The sequence below is a fragment of the Pristis pectinata genome, chromosome 22 (assembly GCF_009764475.1).
Source record: "Pristis pectinata isolate sPriPec2 chromosome 22, sPriPec2.1.pri, whole genome shotgun sequence".
NCBI classification, from domain to species: domain Eukaryota; kingdom Metazoa; phylum Chordata; class Chondrichthyes; order Rhinopristiformes; family Pristidae; genus Pristis; species Pristis pectinata.
Window position 1 is genome coordinate 15,361,582 of NC_067426.1, and position 22,018 is coordinate 15,383,599.

Here is a 22,018-nt window from a genome sequence, read left to right on the forward strand (position 1 = left end):
TTAAGAACTAGGATTCTTAATAAGAAGAAGGAACTGGAGTAGGCCATTTACATCTTGGGGTGTATTTTAGCTTTCCCCTTGTGGTTATGTATTTGATACAGGTGGTGAGATCTAAAGATAACTAGATAACATTCACACTTGAGACAAAAACATCTGCATCCTGCATTGCAAACTAATGTTAAATTGTTAAATATTAACGCCCTACTAAATTGTGGGACGAACTTCAAAACATTGCGGCTGAATGGAGGGCATGATAGACAAAATTGCAGAGAAGTAATAGAGGCCATTTAATTAATAACAGTCATTTGTATATTTGTTTCAAGGGATGAGAACAACTTAAACTGTATAAATACTTCTTCTAGTTTTTGAAAGTATTTTAAACATTATCGAGTAGAAAAATTGTCTCAGTCCTTCCTCCACCACCTGTCATCATTCTTGAGCAAGACTGCAGAGTTGCAGTCTGCTTTGCTGCCTCTTACATGGGGGCTGGAGTACCTGCAGCACCAACATTTGGATCAGTCCTGTCCTGAACAGATTCCCACCGATTGCTCCTCCCCGACAATTAGGCTAAAGCCCCCAACCTCTGAAAGTAGCCCACCATTTGTCTGGCTCTCACTGATCTCTGATTTGGGCCTAATGCACTAACCCTTCCATGTGCTCCCTCCCAAATGGGATTTACATTTGCTGTCAACAGGAAAAATGCTAGAATCTACAAAGTTGACACACTGACCCCCTCTCCCTTTGTTAGATTGGCCATCCAGGACCAAAGGAATCAGTGTGTGAGAGATTGAGCATGGCAGTGAAACTAAATATTGTTTGCTATGAGGATAGTGAATGTACTGGTCATTGTTTTCCAAAACTCTCTAGATTCTAGGATTGTTCCTATAGACTGGAGAATAGCAAATGTAAACCTGTTATTCTGGAAGTGAGAGAGAGAGAGGACACAGGGAACTACTAACCTGTGAGCCAAACTTCAGTAGCAGGGAAAATGCTGCGATATAGAAGAAAGTTGTAATAACAATACACCTAGAAAAGAATAATAGGATGGAGGAGAATAATCACGCAAAGAAAATCATATTTCACTTATTTATTGGGGTTCTTTGCAAATGTGGCTTGTAGAATAGATATGGGGGGGGGGTAGAAATGGATATGATGTATTTAGATTTTTGGAAAGCTTTCAATAAGACCTGCACAGGAGACCGGTGTACAAGGTTAGAGTACATGGAGTTGGGGGTGATACACTGACAAGGACTGAGTATTCATAATCAGACAGAAAGCAAAGAGATCAGACGGATCTCTCTCCACTTGTCAGGCTGTGACTTTTGGGGCACCACAGGAATCGGTGCTTTGGCCCAACTGTTCTGAGGGTACTGAATGTCGTATTTCCAAGTTTGATGATGATACGAAACTTGGTGGACTGTGAATAAGGAAGAGGATATAAAGACTCTTCTTAAAAAAAAAATGGACAAGCTGAGTGAGTGAGCAAGGACATGTAGATGGAGTACAATATGGAAAAATGCAAAGTTATCCACTGGCAAAGAAACAGAAGAGAACATTTTTCAAATGTTGAGAGATTGGTTAATGTTGATGATCAAAGGTATCTAGATATCCTTGTGCACAAGGCATTAAAACTAACATGCAGGTGCAGCAAGTGAATGGTGTGTTGGCCTTTGTTTTAAAAGTGTTTGATTGTAATAATATGGCACTCTGATCAGATAGCACCTGGAGTATTGTTTCGAGTTCTGGTCTTGTTGTCCAAGAAATGATATGCCTTCCATTGAGAGAGTGCAGCAAAGATTCAGTAGCCTGATTCCAGGCATGGCAAGTGTACTGTATGAGAGATTAAATACACCAGGTCTGTACTCTCTGGAGTTTAGAAGAATGAGATAAGACTCATTGAAACTTACAAAACTCAATTAAGCCCAGGTGGCCTGATCGTTTGGCAGTATCATTGCTCATTGATATAGAATAACCATCAGTCTCCTCACAATGATTTCATTGCTCTTGTTGAAGCTGGCAACATGCCACATCAGATAAGAATAACCACTTCCAAGCAGCTGTATAGTAGATTAGGAGTAGATTTTGGAAGTCTTGAAGACTGATCCACATACACCATACATATAGAAACTGCCAACAATTGTCACCTTCCAGAGACACATGCAAATCAAAGCAGCTGAGGGTATTTCACTAGAGTGCTTCAGAACCTCTGGAAAGGAAACTTTGTTGTGATAAATGGAGAAAAATCCAACATTGCCAATCACAAAACAATCGTAAAGATTCATTCGAACCCAAAACTGGCCTGCATCTCATCTGCTGAGAAGACTTTGGTGATTTAAGGAACCCTTGCTCTGGGTAGTTTGTCTATAATGCCCATTGTGTACATGCTGCAGACACATGGCTTTTAGTTGAACAGGGCATGCCCTTTGCCTTTTTGTATGGGATACCCAGGCCAGTAACAAGATCAGTTTTCCTTCTGTTTCTCACCAGTCTTAGTATTCAGCTACCTCCTCCCAATCTGAGATTACTGACCCTGAAGCAAGATGGTGCAAATACTGATAACCTGAAATTACAAAAAAAAGTGCTGCTTTGTGGGAAATGCTGGATAGTTTGAACATGTGTGATCCTGAGTGGGTCCAAATTGTGAAACACACCGGTTTGGCCACAGTTGGAGTATTGTGTCCATTTCTCAATGCCACACTTTACAAAAGATATAATGGCTTTAGTGAGGGTGCAAAAGAGATTTACAAAAATGATTTAAAGGATGAGGGTATATAGTTAATTTGATAGACTGGAGAAGCTAGTGTTGATTCCCTTGGAACAGAAGAGATTGCAAGGGAATCAGATAGTTATATAAAATCATGAGGATATAGGCAGGGCAGAAAGAGCTCCCATTGGTGGAAGGACCACAAGCCAGGGGTCATAAAATGATGGTGAATGACAAAATAATGAAAAGGATGATGAGGAAAACAGTTTTCCACAGTAGGTGGTTGGGGTCTGGAATGCATTGCAATTAGAGGCAGATCCAATTGGAATGTCCAAAACGGCTGGATAAATATTTGAAAGGAAAGGATTTGCAGAGTGATGGAAAGAGGTTGGGTGAGTAAGACTAGCTTGACTGCTCGTGCAGGGGGACCAGCTGAGAAGAATGGCCTCTTTTTGTGCTGTAACTGTTCTCTGATACTATAACTCTTCTGGGAAGTAAGCGATTTTAGAAAACATTAAAAGTTCAGTGACTTTTAGGAAAATAGGCACTAGTTCAGCTGACTGAGACTGATGCTTGCTCTTGTGTGTCACAGCTGGTGATGAACTTGTCTTTCTTTCCTGCAGGCATCAGTGGCCACAATCCTGCAGCCAGGGACAGCAGTGAGCACCAGCCACAGCAGTCTTATGTGGCTGACTCCGGTGAAAGTGTGTCAAAGCCCATAGCTTCTCAACTAAGCCAGGCTTCACCACATACTGAAGTCCTGCCTCTCAAACCCCAGAATGCCCCCAAGGAGGATGTAATCGTACCACAGGATGCTCAGGCTTCTTCCCTGGCCTCTGGCTGTCCAAGCCTGGAGGAGCCGGTTATGAAAGGCATCCAAAAGTTGGAGCACAACATGAACAATGTGATCCAGGAAGTCTCGAGCACCCTGACTGCCCTCAATTACACTCTGGGGCAGATTCTACAGTCTACTGCAGAGGCCAACAGATTGAACAAGAATACAGATAGCAGCATCTGTGATCCACCACAAGGGCAGTTTTAGGATCTTAGACAGAACAGGAATTACCCAACTCACTCAACATTTCATAAAGTCACAGAAAACATAACTTGACAGTAAATTCCACCCAGCTTTTTCTTCCATATTCACCCAAGAAGTTGCTCTCTCAAGTTCTGGGATTTTCACTTTGCCATTTTCTTTCTTCACAGGTTCCAAGAAAAATAAATCCAGGTTTAATGGCTGTATCTGGGTTTCTATGTACACACATGCCTGCCTTTCTGACCACTCCCAGTGAAATAATCACAACCAGATAAAGAGAGGAAAAAGGAGTACCTATAGAACTGGGGACTGAGATACAGAGTTGCTCTGGTGGGCATAAAACTTTACTCAGCATTTGACTTGTGCAAAAACAAATTATCTTGGAGTGTGTGATGCTTATTTTGGATAGCCAGGGCTGCAGAGTGTTGTATTCCCATCATCTTGAAGAGCACCTATCCCAACCCCAGGCAGTTGCTTGGCACCTTCTCATATCTGTAAGTGTGGTTTAGGTTAATCAAGTGCACTTGATGTGTTTGAGGTGAGGCTGGGATCTGTTGTAGGACAGTTTGGATACAATGGAGTGCTGTAGTTTCTTTAACTGACTTCATGTTCTTCAATTGAAAAGCAAGAGACCACAGATGCTGGAAATCTGAAGTAAAAACAAGTGCTGTGGATACTCAGAGGTCAGGCAGCATCAAAGAGAGCAACAATTAATGTTTCAGGCCAGTGAGCTGTCACCTGAACATTAAAATTGTTTCTCTCTCCTGCTGAACCTCCCTCCAAAATTTTTGATTTTATTTCATGTTCTGTCTCTTCTGACTGTAGTTGGCACCTGACCATCAAGCCATGTATACCGTACACCTCAAGTCCTAGGTCACAAGTGCCAGTTAATACATGCATGGCATAAACCATGCCAATGTACAAAGCAGCCCCCTTGCAATGCTGAAAAAGTAGTTAACAAAGTTCAGAAGCATCTAGCTATTTAATGAAGTGAGAGTACATTTGACTTTCCATAGCTTAGGGAATGATGTCTTATTTGAATTACTAGCTCTCCTCCTGGAATCAGCAGTGCAGGAACTCTACAGTCAATAATGTAGGGACTCTAGGAGTCAACAGTGAGGACCTACAAAGTTAACCGCATGATACCATTGTTTCTGGCAAGGTAGGTTGTTTTTCTATCTCCTATTTCACAGGAAGTCCACCAAAGTTCTGTCAAATGCCTAGGAGGCAGTGGACACCTTTTCACCATTAATCTTGTGGAAGAAAGTTAGCGTGATGGTAGCATGGATAGAAGTTACATTAAGCCTTTTATAAGTTATTGATTCGTCCTTGGGTGGATTACCATGTTCAGTTCTGGCCACTGCAGTTTAAGAAGAATGTCAATGTTTCAGTGAGAGTGCTTAAGACATTTATGAGAACGTTACAATGACGAGAGACTTAAGTTATCCACTATAGACTGTAAACACTGGAATAACTTTCCTTGGAGTAGAGAATGTCAAGAGGATTTAACAAGAGTTCAAAATTATGAGAGGTTTTGAAAGATTAAGTAAGTGGATACAATTTCCTCTAGTGCTAGGTTGAGTAAGCAGTGAGCTCATTTAAGATAATTTGCAAAAGGCCTAGGAGAAAGATGGTGACACTTTTTTTGCAGTGCAAGTTGTTAGAATCTGGAATACACTACCTGAAAGGGTACAGGAAAGAGAATGAATAAATTCTTTCAAAAATGAGTTGGATAAATGCTTGAGAAGGAAAAATGTAGGGCTATAAACAAAGTGAAGGGCAGCGAGTCTAATTGGATAGCTCATTGAAAGAAAATGCACAGGCTCAGTGGACCAACTGACTCCCTCTGGTGCTGCAGTTGTGTAAGATGGGACAAAATTGTGGACAGATGCAACAGGAGTTCCTTTGGGTCCCACAGGAAAGTCTGGGTCTCTTCTACCTCTTAGGCTCCACTTCCACTCAACAAACAATCTAAGCTTCCACTTTCAGTGTGGTATTAGGCTTATGTTGCCATGTCAGAGTTGCTTCCTTTTGGATAAAGTGGTAAGGTGGCATCCTGCCAACCCTCTCAGGTGACTGTAAAGGGAACAGAATACCTGAAGGAGGACAGGGCAGTTCACTGTGGTGTCCTGGCTGTTAGCTGTCATTTGTCAACAACACCAGAAATGCATTTCCTGCAATTATGTTATGTATAGTGGCACAGGGGGTGGTGTTGTGCCTCGAGCTCCAATGACTCAAGTTCGATCCTGAGCTCTGCTGCTGTCTATGTGGAATTGTTTGCATTCTCTCAGTGATGTTGTAGGTTTCCCTTGGGTGCTCTGGCTACATCCTGGTGTGAAAAGGGTGGCACAGTTGCACAGCTAGTTGTGCCTTACAGTACCAGGGACCTGGGTTCAATCTTCACCTTGGGTGCGGTCTGTGTGGAGTTTGGAGTTTGTGACTGCATGGGTTTCCTCCAAGTGCTCCAGTTTTCTCCCACGTCCCAAGGAACATGCAGGTTGGTAGTTTAATTGGCCATAGTAAATTACCCCTAGTGTGTTGGTGAGTGGTAGAATCTGGGGAAGGTTGAAGAGAATGTAGGATTAGTGTAAATGGAATGGCTAATGGTGGTGTGGAATCGATGAGCTGAAGAGCCTGTTTTCTTGTTGTATGTCTCTGATTCTCTTTGCTTAAGTTATTTTAAACTTGTTAGATGAGCATCCAAGGATCTGTTGCACTCTTGACTCCATTTCTCCAGGGGGTCCTTTTCCAGTAGCAGAAGTACCCACCTATAGAACCATACAGCACAAAACAGGCCCTTCGGCCCACCATGTTGTGCCATCCATCAAACCACCCTCACACTACCTAACCCCTTCCTCCCGCATATCCCCACATCCCACACTCCTCCATATGCCTATCCAACAAGATCTTGAACCTGTTCAATGTATCTGCCTCCACCACCACCCCAGGCAGTGCATTCCATGCACCAACCACTCTCTGGGTGAAAAACCTCCCCCTGACATCTGCCCTGAACCTCCCGCCCATAACCTTAAAGCCATGCCCTCTCGTCTTGAGCATTGGTGCCCTGGGAAGGAGGCGCTGACTGTCTACTCTATCTATTCCTCTCAGTATTTTATATACCTCTATCATGTCTCCTCTCATCCTCCTCCTTTCCAGTGAATAAAGCCCTAGCACCTTAAGCCTCTCCTCATATTCAATGCTCTCTAATCCAGGCAGCATCCTGGTAAATCTCCTCTGCACCCTCTCCAACGCCTCCACATCCTTCCTATAATGAGGCGACCAGAACTGAACACAGTACTCTAAGTGTGGCCTAACTAGAGTTTTGTAAAGCTGCATCATCACCTCGCGGCTCTTAAACTCAATCCTGCAATTTATGAAAGCCAACATCCCATTGGCCTTCCTAACTGCTCTTTGCACCTGTGAGGCAACTTTCAATGAACTGTGAATATGAACCCCCAGATCCCTCTGCTCCTCCACACTGCCAGGTACCTTGCCATTCACTCAGTACTCTGCCCTGGAGTTTGTCCTTCCAAAGTGTACCACCTCACACTTCTCCGGATTGAACTCCATCTGCCACTTGTCAGCCCAACTCTACATCCTATCAATATCCCTCTGTAAGCTCCGACAGCCCTCCACACTATCCACAACACCGCCTATCTTAGTGTCGTCCGCAAACTTACTAACCCAGCCCTCCACCCCCTCATCTAAGTCATCTATAAATATCACAAAAAGTAGAGGTCCCAGAACCTACTTGGAGTAAATTCCATTAAAATGATGTTCCAATCAGGCTCCCTTTTAGAATACTCTTAAACAAATCTACAAAGTCTGCCATATATTCGACTTCCTTGGGTTTCCACTGTAAAGAAACTGTTAATTTTGGTTGGATGTTTTATCACCACACCCCTCCATTCTCAAATAAGTTTTGTAATAATTTAAAAAAATTACTTAACATTTGTTATGTAAAAAGCCAAAAATAAGCGAAACCATATTGCATCTGGATTCTGCAAGATTGAACGTTGTGTTATTAGAGTGACTAACTTTGTCTAAATAAATAGAGAAGCTACATCCTGGTGCAGTGAGGAGAGCCATTGTTTCACATCTCCAGAGACCTGGGTTCAGTGCTGACCTGGGGTGCTGTCTGCATGGAGTTTGCATGTTCTCCCTGTGACAATATGGGTTTCCTCCAAGTGCTCCAGTTTTCCAACACGTTTCAAAAACCTACAGGTTGGTAGGTTATAACTGATAACTTCTGTTTCCTAGGTTTGCTTTCAGGACCCGGTTGATTAATCCTGAAAGATTGTCAACCCTCCATGTACTGCAGTCCATTCTAGTGGAATGCATTAGAAAATGGTTGAAAAAATAAAATTAATTGTTTTTTTTATAGCACCTTACACACCACAGGATTTTCCATAGCAGAGCAGCAAATGTAGTACTTTTTAAAAAAAATATATAGTCAATGTCGTAATATAGAAAGTGTGTTTGCCATATTGCACACAATAGATCCCACAAACAGTTATGTAATAAATGACCAAAAAAGTGTGTTTTCAGTGAAATTGGTTGTGTGATAAATTTCACAAGTGCCACTGAAGTGGCATTTTCCCTTCAGTACTGACCCTGCATTATGTGCTCAATCCTCTAGAGTGGACTTTCTGACAGAGAAGAATGAAACCCACTGAATTCCAGTTGGCAAATGGGTCCCTGCCACTCAGGGATCTTTCAATTACCCGTGCAAGGAGAAAGATCCTAGCTTGCCATTTCCAAGATACTGACTTCAGATCTTAGCCAGAGGGTAGGGACTTTTCCAGCTAACTATTTCTACTAGCTAATGGAGGCTCAGGTAGGTCCCATCTTGAGTCATCCAGCCCAAGGATGCAGCCTGGTTACACCCAACCCCCCTAAAGATTGCGATGTGGACAAAATCTGGATTCCCCCTTACAAGGTTGGGAGCTCCCTGGGCTAAATTGCCCCTCACCCCACCAAAGATTCCAGCCATCCTGATGTCTGGATCAGAATCAGGATAATCAGGAGGCAGGCGAATGCTACTCATGGTGGTGCAGATATTCCCCCTGACCACCACAATCAACCTTGCCTCCAACCCTGCAAACTTGGGATGATCAGCACTGGGGATGGGATAAGAACATTAGAAACAGGAGCAGGAGTAGGCTGATTGACCCCTAAGACCTACTCCACCATTTAATAAAATCATGACTGATCCAGTCTTTTTTTCAACACCACTTTCTCTCCATACCACTTGACTCTCTTGTAGTTCAAATGTCTGTCATTCTCCACATTAAATATATTAAATGATTAAACCTCCACAGCTGTCTGGGGTGAAAAATTCCAAAGAGTCACGACCCTCTGTGAGAATTAAAGCCTCCTCATCTCCAACTTAAACAGGCAATCCCCTTATCCTGAAATGATGCCCTCTGGTTCTGGACACCCCCAATGGGAAACCATACTCTTGGCATTCATGCTGTCATTCCCTTTCAGAATCTCGCGTTTCAATAACATCACGTCTTATTCTTTTAAATTCCAATGATTATAACCCAGCTTGCTCAACCTCTCTTCATATGTAAACCATTCATCCTAGGAATCAACCTCATGAATCTGCAACTGCCTCCAATTAAGTTTATCCTTCCTTAAATATGGAGACTAAAACTGCTTGCAGTACTCCAAGTATGGTCTCACTTGTCCCCTGTAAATCTCCAAGACTTCTCTACTCTTATACTCCCTCACCTTGCAATAAATGCCAACATTTCCATTAGCCTTGCCAATGATTTGCTAACCTGCATGTCAATCCTTTATGCTTCATGCACTAGGACCTCCCAGATTCCTTTGTACCACAACATTTTGTGTAAGGCTTTGAGATATTTTGGGGAAATGTAATGATCGGCATTTTCTTCAGTTTTTCAGTAAGTCCCATCAGTGTTAAACATCATCTGCATTTTAATGTCTATTTTTAATGCTTTCATCAGTTATGAATATGTTCCTGTTTTGTTTAAAAATGCCACATCTGTTTTTTCTTGATTGATGTTTGAACACATTTGAGAGGGAGACAATTTACTGCATTTTAATGTTGCGTAATTGTTTTTTTTACTCATTTACAGCATCTGACAATCGCAGGCAGATTTATTACACATCCCTAAATTCTCTTGAGAAGGTGGTATTGAACCACTGTCTTGAACCACTGTGGTGGTCCTTCTAGTGAAGGTATACTCTAGTTGGGTAGGAAGTTGCAGGATTTAGGCCCAGTGCTGATGAAGAATTAGCCTTGTATTTCCAAGTCAGGATAGAGCACCTTGAAAGTGGGGGCCTGCATGCGGCTGCTGCCCTTGTCCTTCTTGGCAGTAGAGGCTGCAGATTTGGGAGGTGCTTTTGGAGTGGCTTGGACAAGCAACTGCAATGCATTTGTAAATGGCATACATTGAAGTCATTGCTCCAGTGGTGAGGGAATGAATGTCCAGGGTGGTTAATGCATTTCTTGGCCTGGATGATGTTGAGCTTTTTGAGAGTTATTGGAGAAGCACTCATCCATCTTGTGCCTTGTAGATGGTGGAAAGACCTTGTGGTGTCAGGAGGTGAGTCATCTTGCCACCGGCTACATGGGGCTGTCACTGTTGAGTTTCTGGTCAGTGGTGATCCCAGGATATTGATTATGGGGTACTTGGTGATAGTAATGCCATTGAAACATCAAGGGTAGGTGGTAAGACTCATTCTTGTTGGAGATGGCCATTGACTGACACATTTGAGGTGCAAATATTACTCTTATTTGTTCTGGCAAATAGTATTTTAGAAACATACAGCACAGAAATGGGACCTTACAGCCCTCCTTGTCCAGGCTGACCATGCTGCCTGTCTACACTAATCCCACTTGCCTGTGTTAAGCCCATATTCCTCCACTCCTTTCTTATACAAGCAACCTTTTAAATATTGAAATTGCATCTGCTTCTACCACCTCCTCTGGCAGCTCATTTCAAATATTCGCCACCCTCTGTTTAAAAACATAACCCTCAGATCTCCTTTAAATTTCTTCCCTCTCACCTCAGACCTGTGCCCTCGAGTTCTGGACTCCCCTGCCCTGGGAGAAAAGTTCTGACTTTCCTATCTATGGCCTTCATAACCTTATAAATCTCTATAAAGTCACCCCTCAGCCTCCTACGTTCCAGTGAGAATAAATCTAGCCTATCCAATCTCTCCTTTTAACTACAGCCCTCCATTCCAGGCAACAACCTGGTGAATCTCTTATCTACTCTCTCTATTGCTCCCACATCCTTACTGTAGTGTGGTGACCAGAACTGTACACCACACTAAGTATGGTCTAACCAATGTTTTGTGCAGCTGCAACATGACATCCCATTGCTTATACTCAATGCCTCAGCCAATGAAGGCAAGCATATCAAATGCCATTCTCACTACCCTATCCACCTGTGTAATCACTTTCAGGGAGGTATGGACATGCACTCAAGGATCTCTCTGTACATTCACACTCTTAAGGTTCCTGCCATTTACTCTAGATATCCTAGCAGAATTTGACTTCCCAAAGTGCATTACCTTGCACAGTTCTGGATTAAATTTCATCTGCCACCACTTCACCCGACATTCCAGCTGATCTACATCCCACTGTATTTTTAAACAACCTTCTTTGTTATCTATGACTCCACCAATTTTTGTGATGACTGCAAAGTTATTAATCTTACTCCCTGCATTCTCATCCAAGTTTTATATGTACAAAACTGTGCTGACTCATAATCAGTCCCTGCCTTTCCATGTGAACATAAATCCTATCCCTCAGAATCTTCTCCAACAACTTCCCTACCACTGATGTAAGACTCACAGCTTATCCTACAAGACTCTTATCCTCATCCATCTCAATTTCTACTGACTTTGTTGTCTCCACAGATCATTCATGTTTACTTTCAAATTTCTCCAGGGCCTCATGCCACTCTACCTCTGGGATCTCCTCCAGCTATACACACATACTTTTCCTCTCTACCCTTTCACTCTGGGCCTTTGTCTGTTTCCAGCGTTCTATGACCGCTGGGCTTTCTCTCTGTCGCTTTCCTTGGGAACTCCCTTCAATTGCCTTCCTCTTCTTTATCTCCATCCATTGGTTCTAAAACACCTCTTTGATCCAACCTCCTCTCAGACTTCTTTCCCCCACTCAGAGTACTGTAATGCTGAAGTCCTCCTTAGGATGACAGTAGAAATGGAAATGCGTTACATTAAATGGCATAGAATTTTGCAAACGATTTTCACATGTGCTTCCCTTAACTATAGTGTGTTATCAACACATTTTTGTAACTCTGTTAAATAGGTGTTGGTGCCCATGCACTTTCTCATGCTGTTTCTTGCCTCTGTTTATATTTATAGGTGATGCTGCCACAGACTCCTTCCAAATAGAGTTTGATTTGGTTCTACAAAATATCAAAGATCTGAATATTCTGGCTGGTGAAGGGGAAGCTGCTGTTGAGCACGTCACGGGAGGAGCTCGGCTAAAGAGACCAGATCCCATACCCCTCACTCTCTTCAAAAATGGGATTGTGTTGTTTAATGGTCCATTCAGATCATTCAGTCAGCCTTCGACACAGGTAAAGCACACACCATACTGTGAGCCAAACACATTGATGATTGTAAATGAGCTGAAAGACTTCTTGTCCTGTGTGATTCTATATACAAAGTGTATCTTTATTGATTACATGGTAGGAGCTCCAGAGGTTACGTTGATTGTTCCTTGGATTGAGGACTTAATTTTAGTTTAGATAGACTGTGTGGGTTTCCTCTGGGTGCTCCGATTTCCTCCCACATTCCAAAGACGTACAGGTTAGGAAGTTATGGGCATGCTATGTTGGCGCCAGAAGTGTGACGACACTTGCAGGCTGCTCCCAGAATACTCCACGCAAAAGATGTATTTCACTGTGTGTTTAGATGTACATGTGACTAATAAAGTAATCTCATCTCATTTTATATCTAATCTGAATTCCCCAGGACAATTTAATGTTAACAGGTCTCATATTTTCTCAACTGTTTCGTTTTTAGCAATGTATGCAGGATATCATGGATGGATATTTTCCTTCAGAACTGCAGAGCAGATATCCAAATGGAATTCCATTTAAGGTAAAAGCCCAAATAAACAATTATTACCATAAAATACAAGTGTACTTGATGGAGTAGCACCAGAAGCAAAATGCTCTGTGTATTTACTCCTTTGGGAAGATGTTGCAAGAATGGCTGGTTGAGAACACAGAACTCCCATTTATATAGCACCCTATCACAGCTTCAGGCTATCCTAAAGCTCTTTACTGCCAAATAGCTTACACCCAGCAATGCCCTAAAAATACCAATGTGATAATCAATTAATAATGTGTTTCAGTGATGGTTGATGATGATATTGACCAGGCTGGCAGGAAGGATTTCTGTAAAAATAATAAGTTTTCTTGGGAATGTTGTGTATCTGATGCTATGTGTCTGTGATGCTGCTGCAAGTCAAGTTTTTCATTGCACCTGTGCACACATGTACTTGTGCATATGACAATAAACTCGACTTTGACTTTACTTGACACCAATCTGCACTGAAATTTAATTTGTTGTGGACCTGTTGGTTACAATCATAGTTTTCATGCCATTATGAGGCAGATGCAAGACAGACAAATTTCTGCAGAGAAGGATGCTTCATATTCCCTTTCAATTAACAAAGTCAAAGCCTGAGTGAAGTCAAAAAAGTCTTAGTATAGTGATTGATGCTGTTCTATGCATTTCTCTTGGAGCTGATACACAGAAGATTATGTCCATAATGCTTCTGGATGGGTGAAATTCTGATGTTTAATTTTCTGACTCATCATTGAGTTATTTCTGATGCCTAATTAGGGTTGGATACTGGAGACACAAGAGGCTGCAGATGCTGGAATCTGGAACAAAAAAACAAGCTGCTGGAAAAACTCAGCAGGCCAAGCAGCATCTGTGGAGGCAAAGGGATGGTCAACGTTTCAGCTGGAGAGTGTAGAGGGAAGGTGGCTAGTATATAGAAGTGAGAGGGAGGGGTGAGACGGTGGATGATAGGTGATGGGTGGAACCAGATGAGGAGGCAGATGATGGGCGGGTGGCTTAATGGGGAATGTTGAGATGGAGGCTGGTAGGTGATAAGTGGAAACAGATAAGGGAAAAAAGTTGGGTAGATGGAGCCAGGTTGGGGGAAGGTAGAGACAGAGGTCAATAGGTGATAGGTGGAACTAGATAAGAGAGGATGATGGGCAGATGGAACCAGGTCAGGGATGGGATAGGAAGGGTGAATCAAGGAAGATGTCACTTAGCTGGAATGGTAAGTGGTGATGGGCAGATGGAACGGTGGGGGAGGGCAATGAATCTAAGTAACAAGGAGGCAGGGGAGGAATGGGAAGGGTGAACAAAGGGAAAGGGAACCTGGGTGAACTGGTGGGAGTGAGAAAGGAACACGGGGGGGGGGAAGAGATGGAGCGTGTGGGTTTCATGAAATTGGAAAATTCAATGTTCATTCCATTGGGTTGTAGGGTTGGAAACCATGTGTTCTGGAGGAGGGTAGAATTAATTAATTTTCTTGCATAGGTGAATAGGAAAAGTAGGAGGAGTTGCTCTCTCAAGTCAAGATGGCTCGGTGTTGAGGTCACTGACGTGAGAACATTGGACCTCAGAGACTCTGAGGCAGAGTCAATAGCCTGGTACTGTAGATTCTGGCCTAATAATAGCCATTGGAGCAGCAGAAACGGCTCTGAAAGTTGTCAATAATCCAGCGTGGTTTTGGGGTTGCAAAATGATGGGATTAAGAAGGTATTAGATTCTGGGGTCCTCCAGAAGGTGTGATTGACAGCTGTGGGGTTCCTGGTGAAGTGTGTAATTTATTCTAATAAGACTCCTGGTTATTGCTACCATAACTACATTGAGGCCATAGTTAACCTGCAATTGTCTTTGTGCTTTGCCGTTTGACTAGGTGACTGATAGACGGGATGTGATCTACAGGGATAGGCGAGGATATGTGGAGTTCCCTGGTGTAGGACAGAAAGTAGATGCACATCATGATCACAAAGGCTCCAGAAAGCAAGATTTTGAATTTGTAAAGGAGACAAGTGAAGTTTCAGGTAAGTGGATGATTGCAACTGGAAAAAGGGTAGCCATTTACTCACTGAAGGCTGTCCATGGGAAGACACTAGACATTGCCCCCAAGCAGGCATCTCATCCACCAGCTGTGTTTTCAAAGGGCAAGCTTATTTTGACACATTAACGTGGGACAATTTTTAGGAAAGTAGCCAGCAATATCAAATCTTTATTGTAGGTTAGCTTGAGCCATCTAACTTCTCACCTTAACTCCCAAATGCCTTCAGACGTGCACCAAATTGGGGTGAAATTCAGCTTGGAGTGAGATCAACTTTAGCTGGGGAACAAAGTGGGCAACGGCAGACTGGACACTGGTTATACACTTGCACCTGCTCATCACACTCCCTGAGTCACTCACACCATCTGATGAGCATTATACTTCCTGTTTGTCACACATGTCCCCATCATAAACACTGCATGAATTTTTCCTATCCAATAAAATCAATATTTTTTTTATTGCTCCCAACTAATAAAATCTAGACTTTGTCAGAAGTCCTTCAAAGTGCAGGACTTAAAATGGCCTTTTTTTATACAGCCACTCAATGACATGATAAAATCCCATTTCTAGCCTAGAGGAATCCAATCTTTCAGCTGCAGCACAAAAGGCAAAAGTTCCATTAAAACATCTAATTCTGGAAAAACATCTAAGTTTGCAAAGTTCTGACTGACACACATGGGTTTAGGTAATAGGTCAGAAAACAGGAGTCAGCCATTATAGAATTAGAAACTAGTTCTAGGAAAACCCTCACTTACTCCTCATAGTTTCTATAGTGTAGGAGTTATTGTGTTCGCCTAACATGCTGAAGGTCCCTGGTTTGAAATGAGCAAAAGTATTTTTATCTTAATCTGCTTCACAAACAGTGCAGTTCAAATTCCTATTTTCCTACCCCTTCCCTGCTCATCTGAAGCTCTAACCTGCTACATCAGAGTCCAAATATCCCCAGTAATAGTAAGAATTTGCAGACGTATAATGCCTTTTACAATAAAAATTCCTAAAAGGATTCACAGGAGTCTAACCAAACCAAATTTGATGACCCAAATGTTGGGTCATAAAGGTAAATTTTAAAGAATATTGAACAAGGAATGGAAAGGTGTAGGGAGGTCACTGCTGATTGAGGGGTCCATCCGAAGGCACATCAAACATAGATGGAATGATTGAAATGAAGATGTATAAGAAGCCAGAATTCAAGGAACACCAGGATCAGAGAGGATTTTAAGACTGGGGGAGGTTTCAGAGACAGGGAGCAATTTGAACACTGGGACGAGAAGATTTGGATGGACCCTGAAATGGAGTGCACCTCTAACTACTATTAGTTGGGTATTGTGCACTAATAATAAAGGATTTTGGCTTGAAGCTGCATTCTGTTTGCCTGCCTTGCCAAACTACGACTTTTTAGGAAGTCCCTTGGGATTGAGGGTGAGTTGCTTCCACTCTATAGTTTTGTAGGTTCAGAGGTGGCTAATGCAGCCAATGTGGGAACTGTGGATCTTCCACAGACTGGGGGGAGTGGGGGTGAGTTTGTGAGGTGCTGCACTCCTTCCATAAGTAAAATGTAAGAAATGCATAACAGTATATGGCTTTCTTTACATTCGTAGTGTCATCCAGTCTATACATTCATGGTATTGTCACGTCAATACATTTGTGGTGTCATCAAGTTAATGCATTCTATTTACAAAGCACCAATGACACTCATGTGGCCTCTTTGAACAATATTTCTTCAAGGGTTTATGGGGCTGTTACACAGGACCCACCCTCTCAGTGTCCAGTAGCGGCAGGACCTTACAATGCAGTCCGTCCCCACAAAAGCCTTTGTGCTGGCTGCACCAAGCTTCAGTGCACCCTTAGTGTGTACCCCTGCAGCCTCGGGTACAGAACTTCTCTTGTACTGGAAGACCAATAGGTTTTGGGCAGACCACGGTGTGTCTTTCACTGAATTGATGATCTTCGAGTAATACTCATCCCAATGTGCATCCCTGAGAACAGCCCATGGATCAGAGTCCTCTGTTACCAAGCTGCTCAGGATGAACCTTGACAAGGACCTTTGCATCCTTTTCCAGACCACCTTTGCAAATGCATAGTCCACAGGGAGGTGGACAATTGTCTCACCCTCATCACAGCTGTCTTGAGGGTAGTGTGCATTGGGAGTGAGACTTAAACCATGCAGGAAGATTCTCACAGAGAGGTCCCCTCTCACTGCCAGTCAGGTTTATGGTAGATAACGGATAGTTTGTCTTTTTATGCCTTAGCGTATGTTGGTGAGTCGTGACGATGAGGCATTCTGCCAAATGGTTTTCACTGTTTGCTAGGGGAACCATTCCACAGGATTCATTGTGTCCTTTTCCCACAGGGTCTGCAGGTTTGTGTGTGCTGACCACTACCTGATGAACTTGTGGTCAAAGGTATTTTTCTGCAGAAATTTTTTGACAAAGGACAGGCAGTGTAAGGGGTGTGTGGGTTACCTGAAATTGGAAAAGTCAATGTTCATTCCATTGGATTGTAGACTACCCAAGTGGAATATGAGGTGTTTGTGTTTGGCTTCACCGTGGCAGTGGAGAGACAGGTCAGTGTGGGAATGGGAAGGAGAAATGAAATGACCTGCAACTGGAAGCTCAAGATGGCTGTTGCAGACAGAGCAAACTAATCGCCTGGTCTATGTGTAGTCTCAACGATGTAGAGGAGGCCACATCACTAGCAGCGAATGCAGTAGACAAGTTTGGAGGAGGTGCCTCACCTGGAAGGGCTCATTAGGGCCCTGGATGGTGGTGAGGGAGGAGGTGTAAGGATAAGTGTTGTAGGGGAAATTTCCCTGGGATGGGGAGGGTGGGTGGGAAAGGATGAGCAGACCAAGGGAGATGGTGAGAGAATGGTCCCTGCAGAAAGCAGGAATGGGACAAAAGGGAAGATGTGACTGGTGGTGGAATCCCTTGGGAGCTGGCAGAAACAATGAAGGATGATATGCTTGATGTGGAGGCTAGTGGGGTGGAGATGAGGACCAAGGGAACTCTATCTCTGTTTTGTCTGGGAGGGGGTGCTCCATGAGAGCAGATGTGCGGGAAATGGCGGAATTGTATTGTGAGGGATCATCAACTACGGCAGAGATGAAGCCATGCCTCCAGAAGGAGGACTCTTCAGAAAGGCCTAAAGCAGAAAGCTCATCTTGAGAGCAGATGTGGCAGAGATAACTGAGAAAAATGGGGATGGCATCCTTATGGGTGCAGGGTGGGAGGAGGTTATAGTCAAGTTAGCTGTGGGAGTTTGGTGGGTTTATGGTAGGTAATGGATAGTTTGTCTCCTGACATGGAGATAGAGTGATCCAGAAAAGGAAGAGAAGTGTCCATAAGAATTTGAGGCCAGGATAGTACTTGGTGGCAAAGGTAATAAAATTCATGAGTCCCACATGAGCACAGGAAGCAGTATCAATGTGGCTGTCAATGTAGCGGAGAAATAGTTGGGGAGGGGTGCTAGAGTAGGTCTGTTCCATGTAGCCAATAAAAAGACAGCTGTAGCTGGGGCCCATGCGAGTGTCCATGATCTGTAGAAAGTGGGAGGAGATGTTGCATTACAGCAGGGATGTTACATTCGCCTGGGATATTGCTGCTGAGGAAGTGGTAAGGCAGTAACCAGGAGTGAGGACAAATAGAGCAGTATCTCCACAGAGTGCAGCAATGTTGCCAGGCACTAGGTAAGCTGGAAAAGTACAAGAGGTTTGTACAAGTGGTCTGAGGAATACCTCCACCCGTCTCATGTACAAATAAAACAGCTTTGTACTTTTTGTAATGAGACGGGTGGAGGTGTTCCTGAGAGCAGATTATATCATTGAGGTCCCAGAAAAGGTCAAAACAGAGTAATACAGCCATATGTGAAAAGCAGAAGGCAATGTTACAAATAATAGTAGGGCAGGACATGTACAAAATGTTAGCCAGTTCATTATCACCATGGGCCACAGATGAGGTCTCCTTTGAAGATATTTTGAGGATCATGAGACATCTTAATCACCATCTTATTTGCATATCATGCATTTGATGTGTGCAACCATAGACCAGAAGAAACTGTAGTTGAATATGTTGTCAGTTAAAAGTACTGGCTAAAAGGTACGATGTTCAGGTTTTTTTTAAGATCATATGGTGCAGGGTCATTTGTTGTACAGACTATTAAAAGGAAAAATTCAAGCAAAACTGTTTGTATGAGCAGTGATGCACCAGCATTGTTACAGATGAAGAGAGCCCACCTGAAGGCAAGTGCATGACTTGGGTCCTCAGGCAAGAAAAACAAACAAATCCAAGATTTTCTTTGAAAAAGAAAACTCAGAAGTTGGATGAATGTACACAATGGTTGTTAGAAGTTCCAGTTGTGTGAATACAAAGCCTGTTATGGAATTGCACAATAACATATGGAAAGGTGATACTCGAAGATGTGCAAGCTGGAACACCAATGAAGACTGTACCTTCTGCTATATTATATAAAGAGTTTTCAAAGTGCTTTTTTAAAAATCCATAGATGTTCACATGCCTACCAGCAATAGCTGCACACATTTTCCATGCTTTGGGACAGCAAGTAAAACAAATGTAGTTCAATACCTTAAAACAGTGTAGCCAAAGGCGGTGGCATCTGGAGAGGCCACAAGGAACAGAAAGGAGATGTTACTGGACAAATCACCAAGAAAGCCAGGAATTCAGAACAGGGTGAGCTGTCCTGGAGTGATGAAGAGTCTTTAACAAGCAGGTTGACTTCCGGTACCAAAAGGGCTAGCAGAGAACAGGAAAGATGCAGTGTCCACCAGCAACCAAAGAGTTGTGATGTGAAACAATATGACAAGAAGATGGAAGCATTGAGAAAAAGCTAGTTTAATAATTCCAGTTATTGAATTTATGATGCTTGGTACTTTGGAAAATATGTGTAATTGAAATTACTGGTACATTGAATGATGTATCGGTCAGCATTAAATTTTGGTAGTTATGTTTAGAAATGCAAGATATATTCATGGTCAACACGTGGAATTAAGGATTCTGTTCATTACAAGATTGAGATGTGTTACATGTGAATGTATTGTAGCAGTCACTTATTAGGTTTATTGGTATCAGGTGCACATTTTGTTGAATTGTTGAGTCCAGTTTATTATTGCAGTGTTGTAGTTGAGAGGATGAGAAAAGAAGTAGATTTAAATTTACCTAATTTATTGGATTTGTTTATGTACCTGTACAATTTAGTGCTGTATTTATAGTTGGTAAAAACCATTTAATATACCCAGAAGGTTATTGTTGTCATGGGTTTCTTTTTATAGGGGAAAGAACTGTGATTATCTACGTGACTTTGCAATACATTGCACCAACACTCCTGTTAGTTGGGTGGTGTTAACCATCAATAAAGGATATTTGGCTAGATGATGTATCGTGTTTGCTTGTCTGACTTGACAGCAAGGTACAGCAGAACCCACAGAGCCGATGAGAGTCCAGGATCCAGTTTAAGTCAATGAGCACATGTGGTGATATGTGAGCAGAACAAGCAAAAGGTGGTTTTGCATTGCAAACGAAATGGACAGAAATCTGAAGTAAAAATAGAAAATAGCAGAAATACTGAAGAATCAGGAAACAGCCGTGGAGAGTAAAACTTCACGAGCAGCCATCTGCATGTTCATCTGTTCAGGAAGTTACTTTGAGACAACATTGGCTATCTCTATGCATGTGGTTGGTCACAGAATGTCTCACAGCCACCACATAGCATCTGTAAGATTTTGCCCTCCTTCCCGCAGTCCAAAATTGCCGCATGAACATTAAATTGTGTGTTGTCCACTCTGGATTCTCCTCCCAACCTCTTTCACTCTGATTTTCCCTCATTTCCTCATTTACTTTCTACTCAGTTGTTTCAGTGTGCAGATCCTCATTTGTGGTCAGAGTCCATTTCCTCACTAAGTCCCTGGCCATTCTGTGAGCCTCCCTGTATATTTCACTTCATTAACCAAGCAGCAAAAGTCTGCACCTTTAGTTTATGTATATATGCCCTGGACGTGCAACATTGCATGTTTATAACCTGTACTCTTATCATGCTAATAAACAATCTGCAACCCTACCTGCCTGTACATGGTCTGATCTTGTACATAGCTCCACACTCCCATCCACAGCTGCCACCTCCACAATCATTATATTTCTCTCTAAATTAGGTTTACAATGATGTTTAATTATGGAATTAATTCCTTTCACTTTCCATCTGGTTTTCCCTATCCCTGAAGGGACTGATCTGTTTATGGCCATAGCCAATCAGAGATGTGGGTGGCTGTACTGGCTGTGTACACAGTTGAGCTGGACTAGGGTTGGACTCAATGAACAGGGGATTGCAAGTCTGTCACAGGCTGGGCTGGGATGTTTGGATGGGTCTATTAGAGAGAATGAGGCACCCTGAGACTACTGGGGAAGCGCTGGATTAGGAAAAGGATCATGTTTGTGGCGTGGCTTGGAAGGGGGAATTCGCATGTCAGGGGTTGAGTCCTAGACAGTGTTCTATCACGGGCAGCCGGACTGGAGATGCATTTTAAGTCATAGTCGAGTTTATTGTTATATGCACGAGTACATGTGTGCACTGGTCCAATGAAAAACTTACTTGCAGCAGCATCACAGGCACATAGCATCATATAAGCAGCATTCACAAGAAAAATGTAAACATAAATTATATGCAATTTTTACAAGAAAGAACACAATTAGAACAAAAAAAGTCATTTTAGTGCAAAGTGATCAAAGTGGTCATAATGTTGGTATACTGAGGTAGTGATTAAGGTTTTGCTGGTTAATTCAAGAATGAATGGTTGAAGGGAAGTACCTGTTCTTGAACCTGGTGGTGTGGGACTTCAGACTTCAGTACCTCCTGCCCGATGGTAGCTGCGAGAAGATGGCATAATGGTGGGGGCCTTTGATTATGGATATTGCCTTCTTGAGGCAGCGCCTCATGCAGATACTACCAATGGTGGGAATCTGTACAAATGGGGATCATAAATCTCCAGCGACAGAACTGGATGGTGGATGACAAGTCTTGTAGGTATTGAACTAGATGATGGATCACAAGTCATTGCCTGTGGAGAGAAGGGCACTGTGGGTCTCGGGGTGTCTGGCCTGGGAGGATAACACATTTCTGGGAGACTGGAGAGGTATTATAGAGATAGCAG

At 42.8% G+C, this 22,018-nt stretch overlaps 1 protein-coding gene across 1 annotated transcript in view; it reads left to right on the plus strand.

The window, feature by feature from the left end:
* Positions 1-22,018, plus strand: part of ubxn11 (UBX domain protein 11) — a 58,217-nt gene that overhangs the window by 21,907 nt on the left and 14,292 nt on the right. Inside the window, exons 8-10 of the mRNA XM_052036722.1 lie at positions 12,111-12,328; positions 12,777-12,854; positions 14,701-14,848. Of these exons, the coding sequence (XP_051892682.1) occupies positions 12,111-12,328; positions 12,777-12,854; positions 14,701-14,848 (444 nt within the window). The remainder of the gene's footprint in view (positions 1-12,110; positions 12,329-12,776; positions 12,855-14,700; positions 14,849-22,018) is intronic.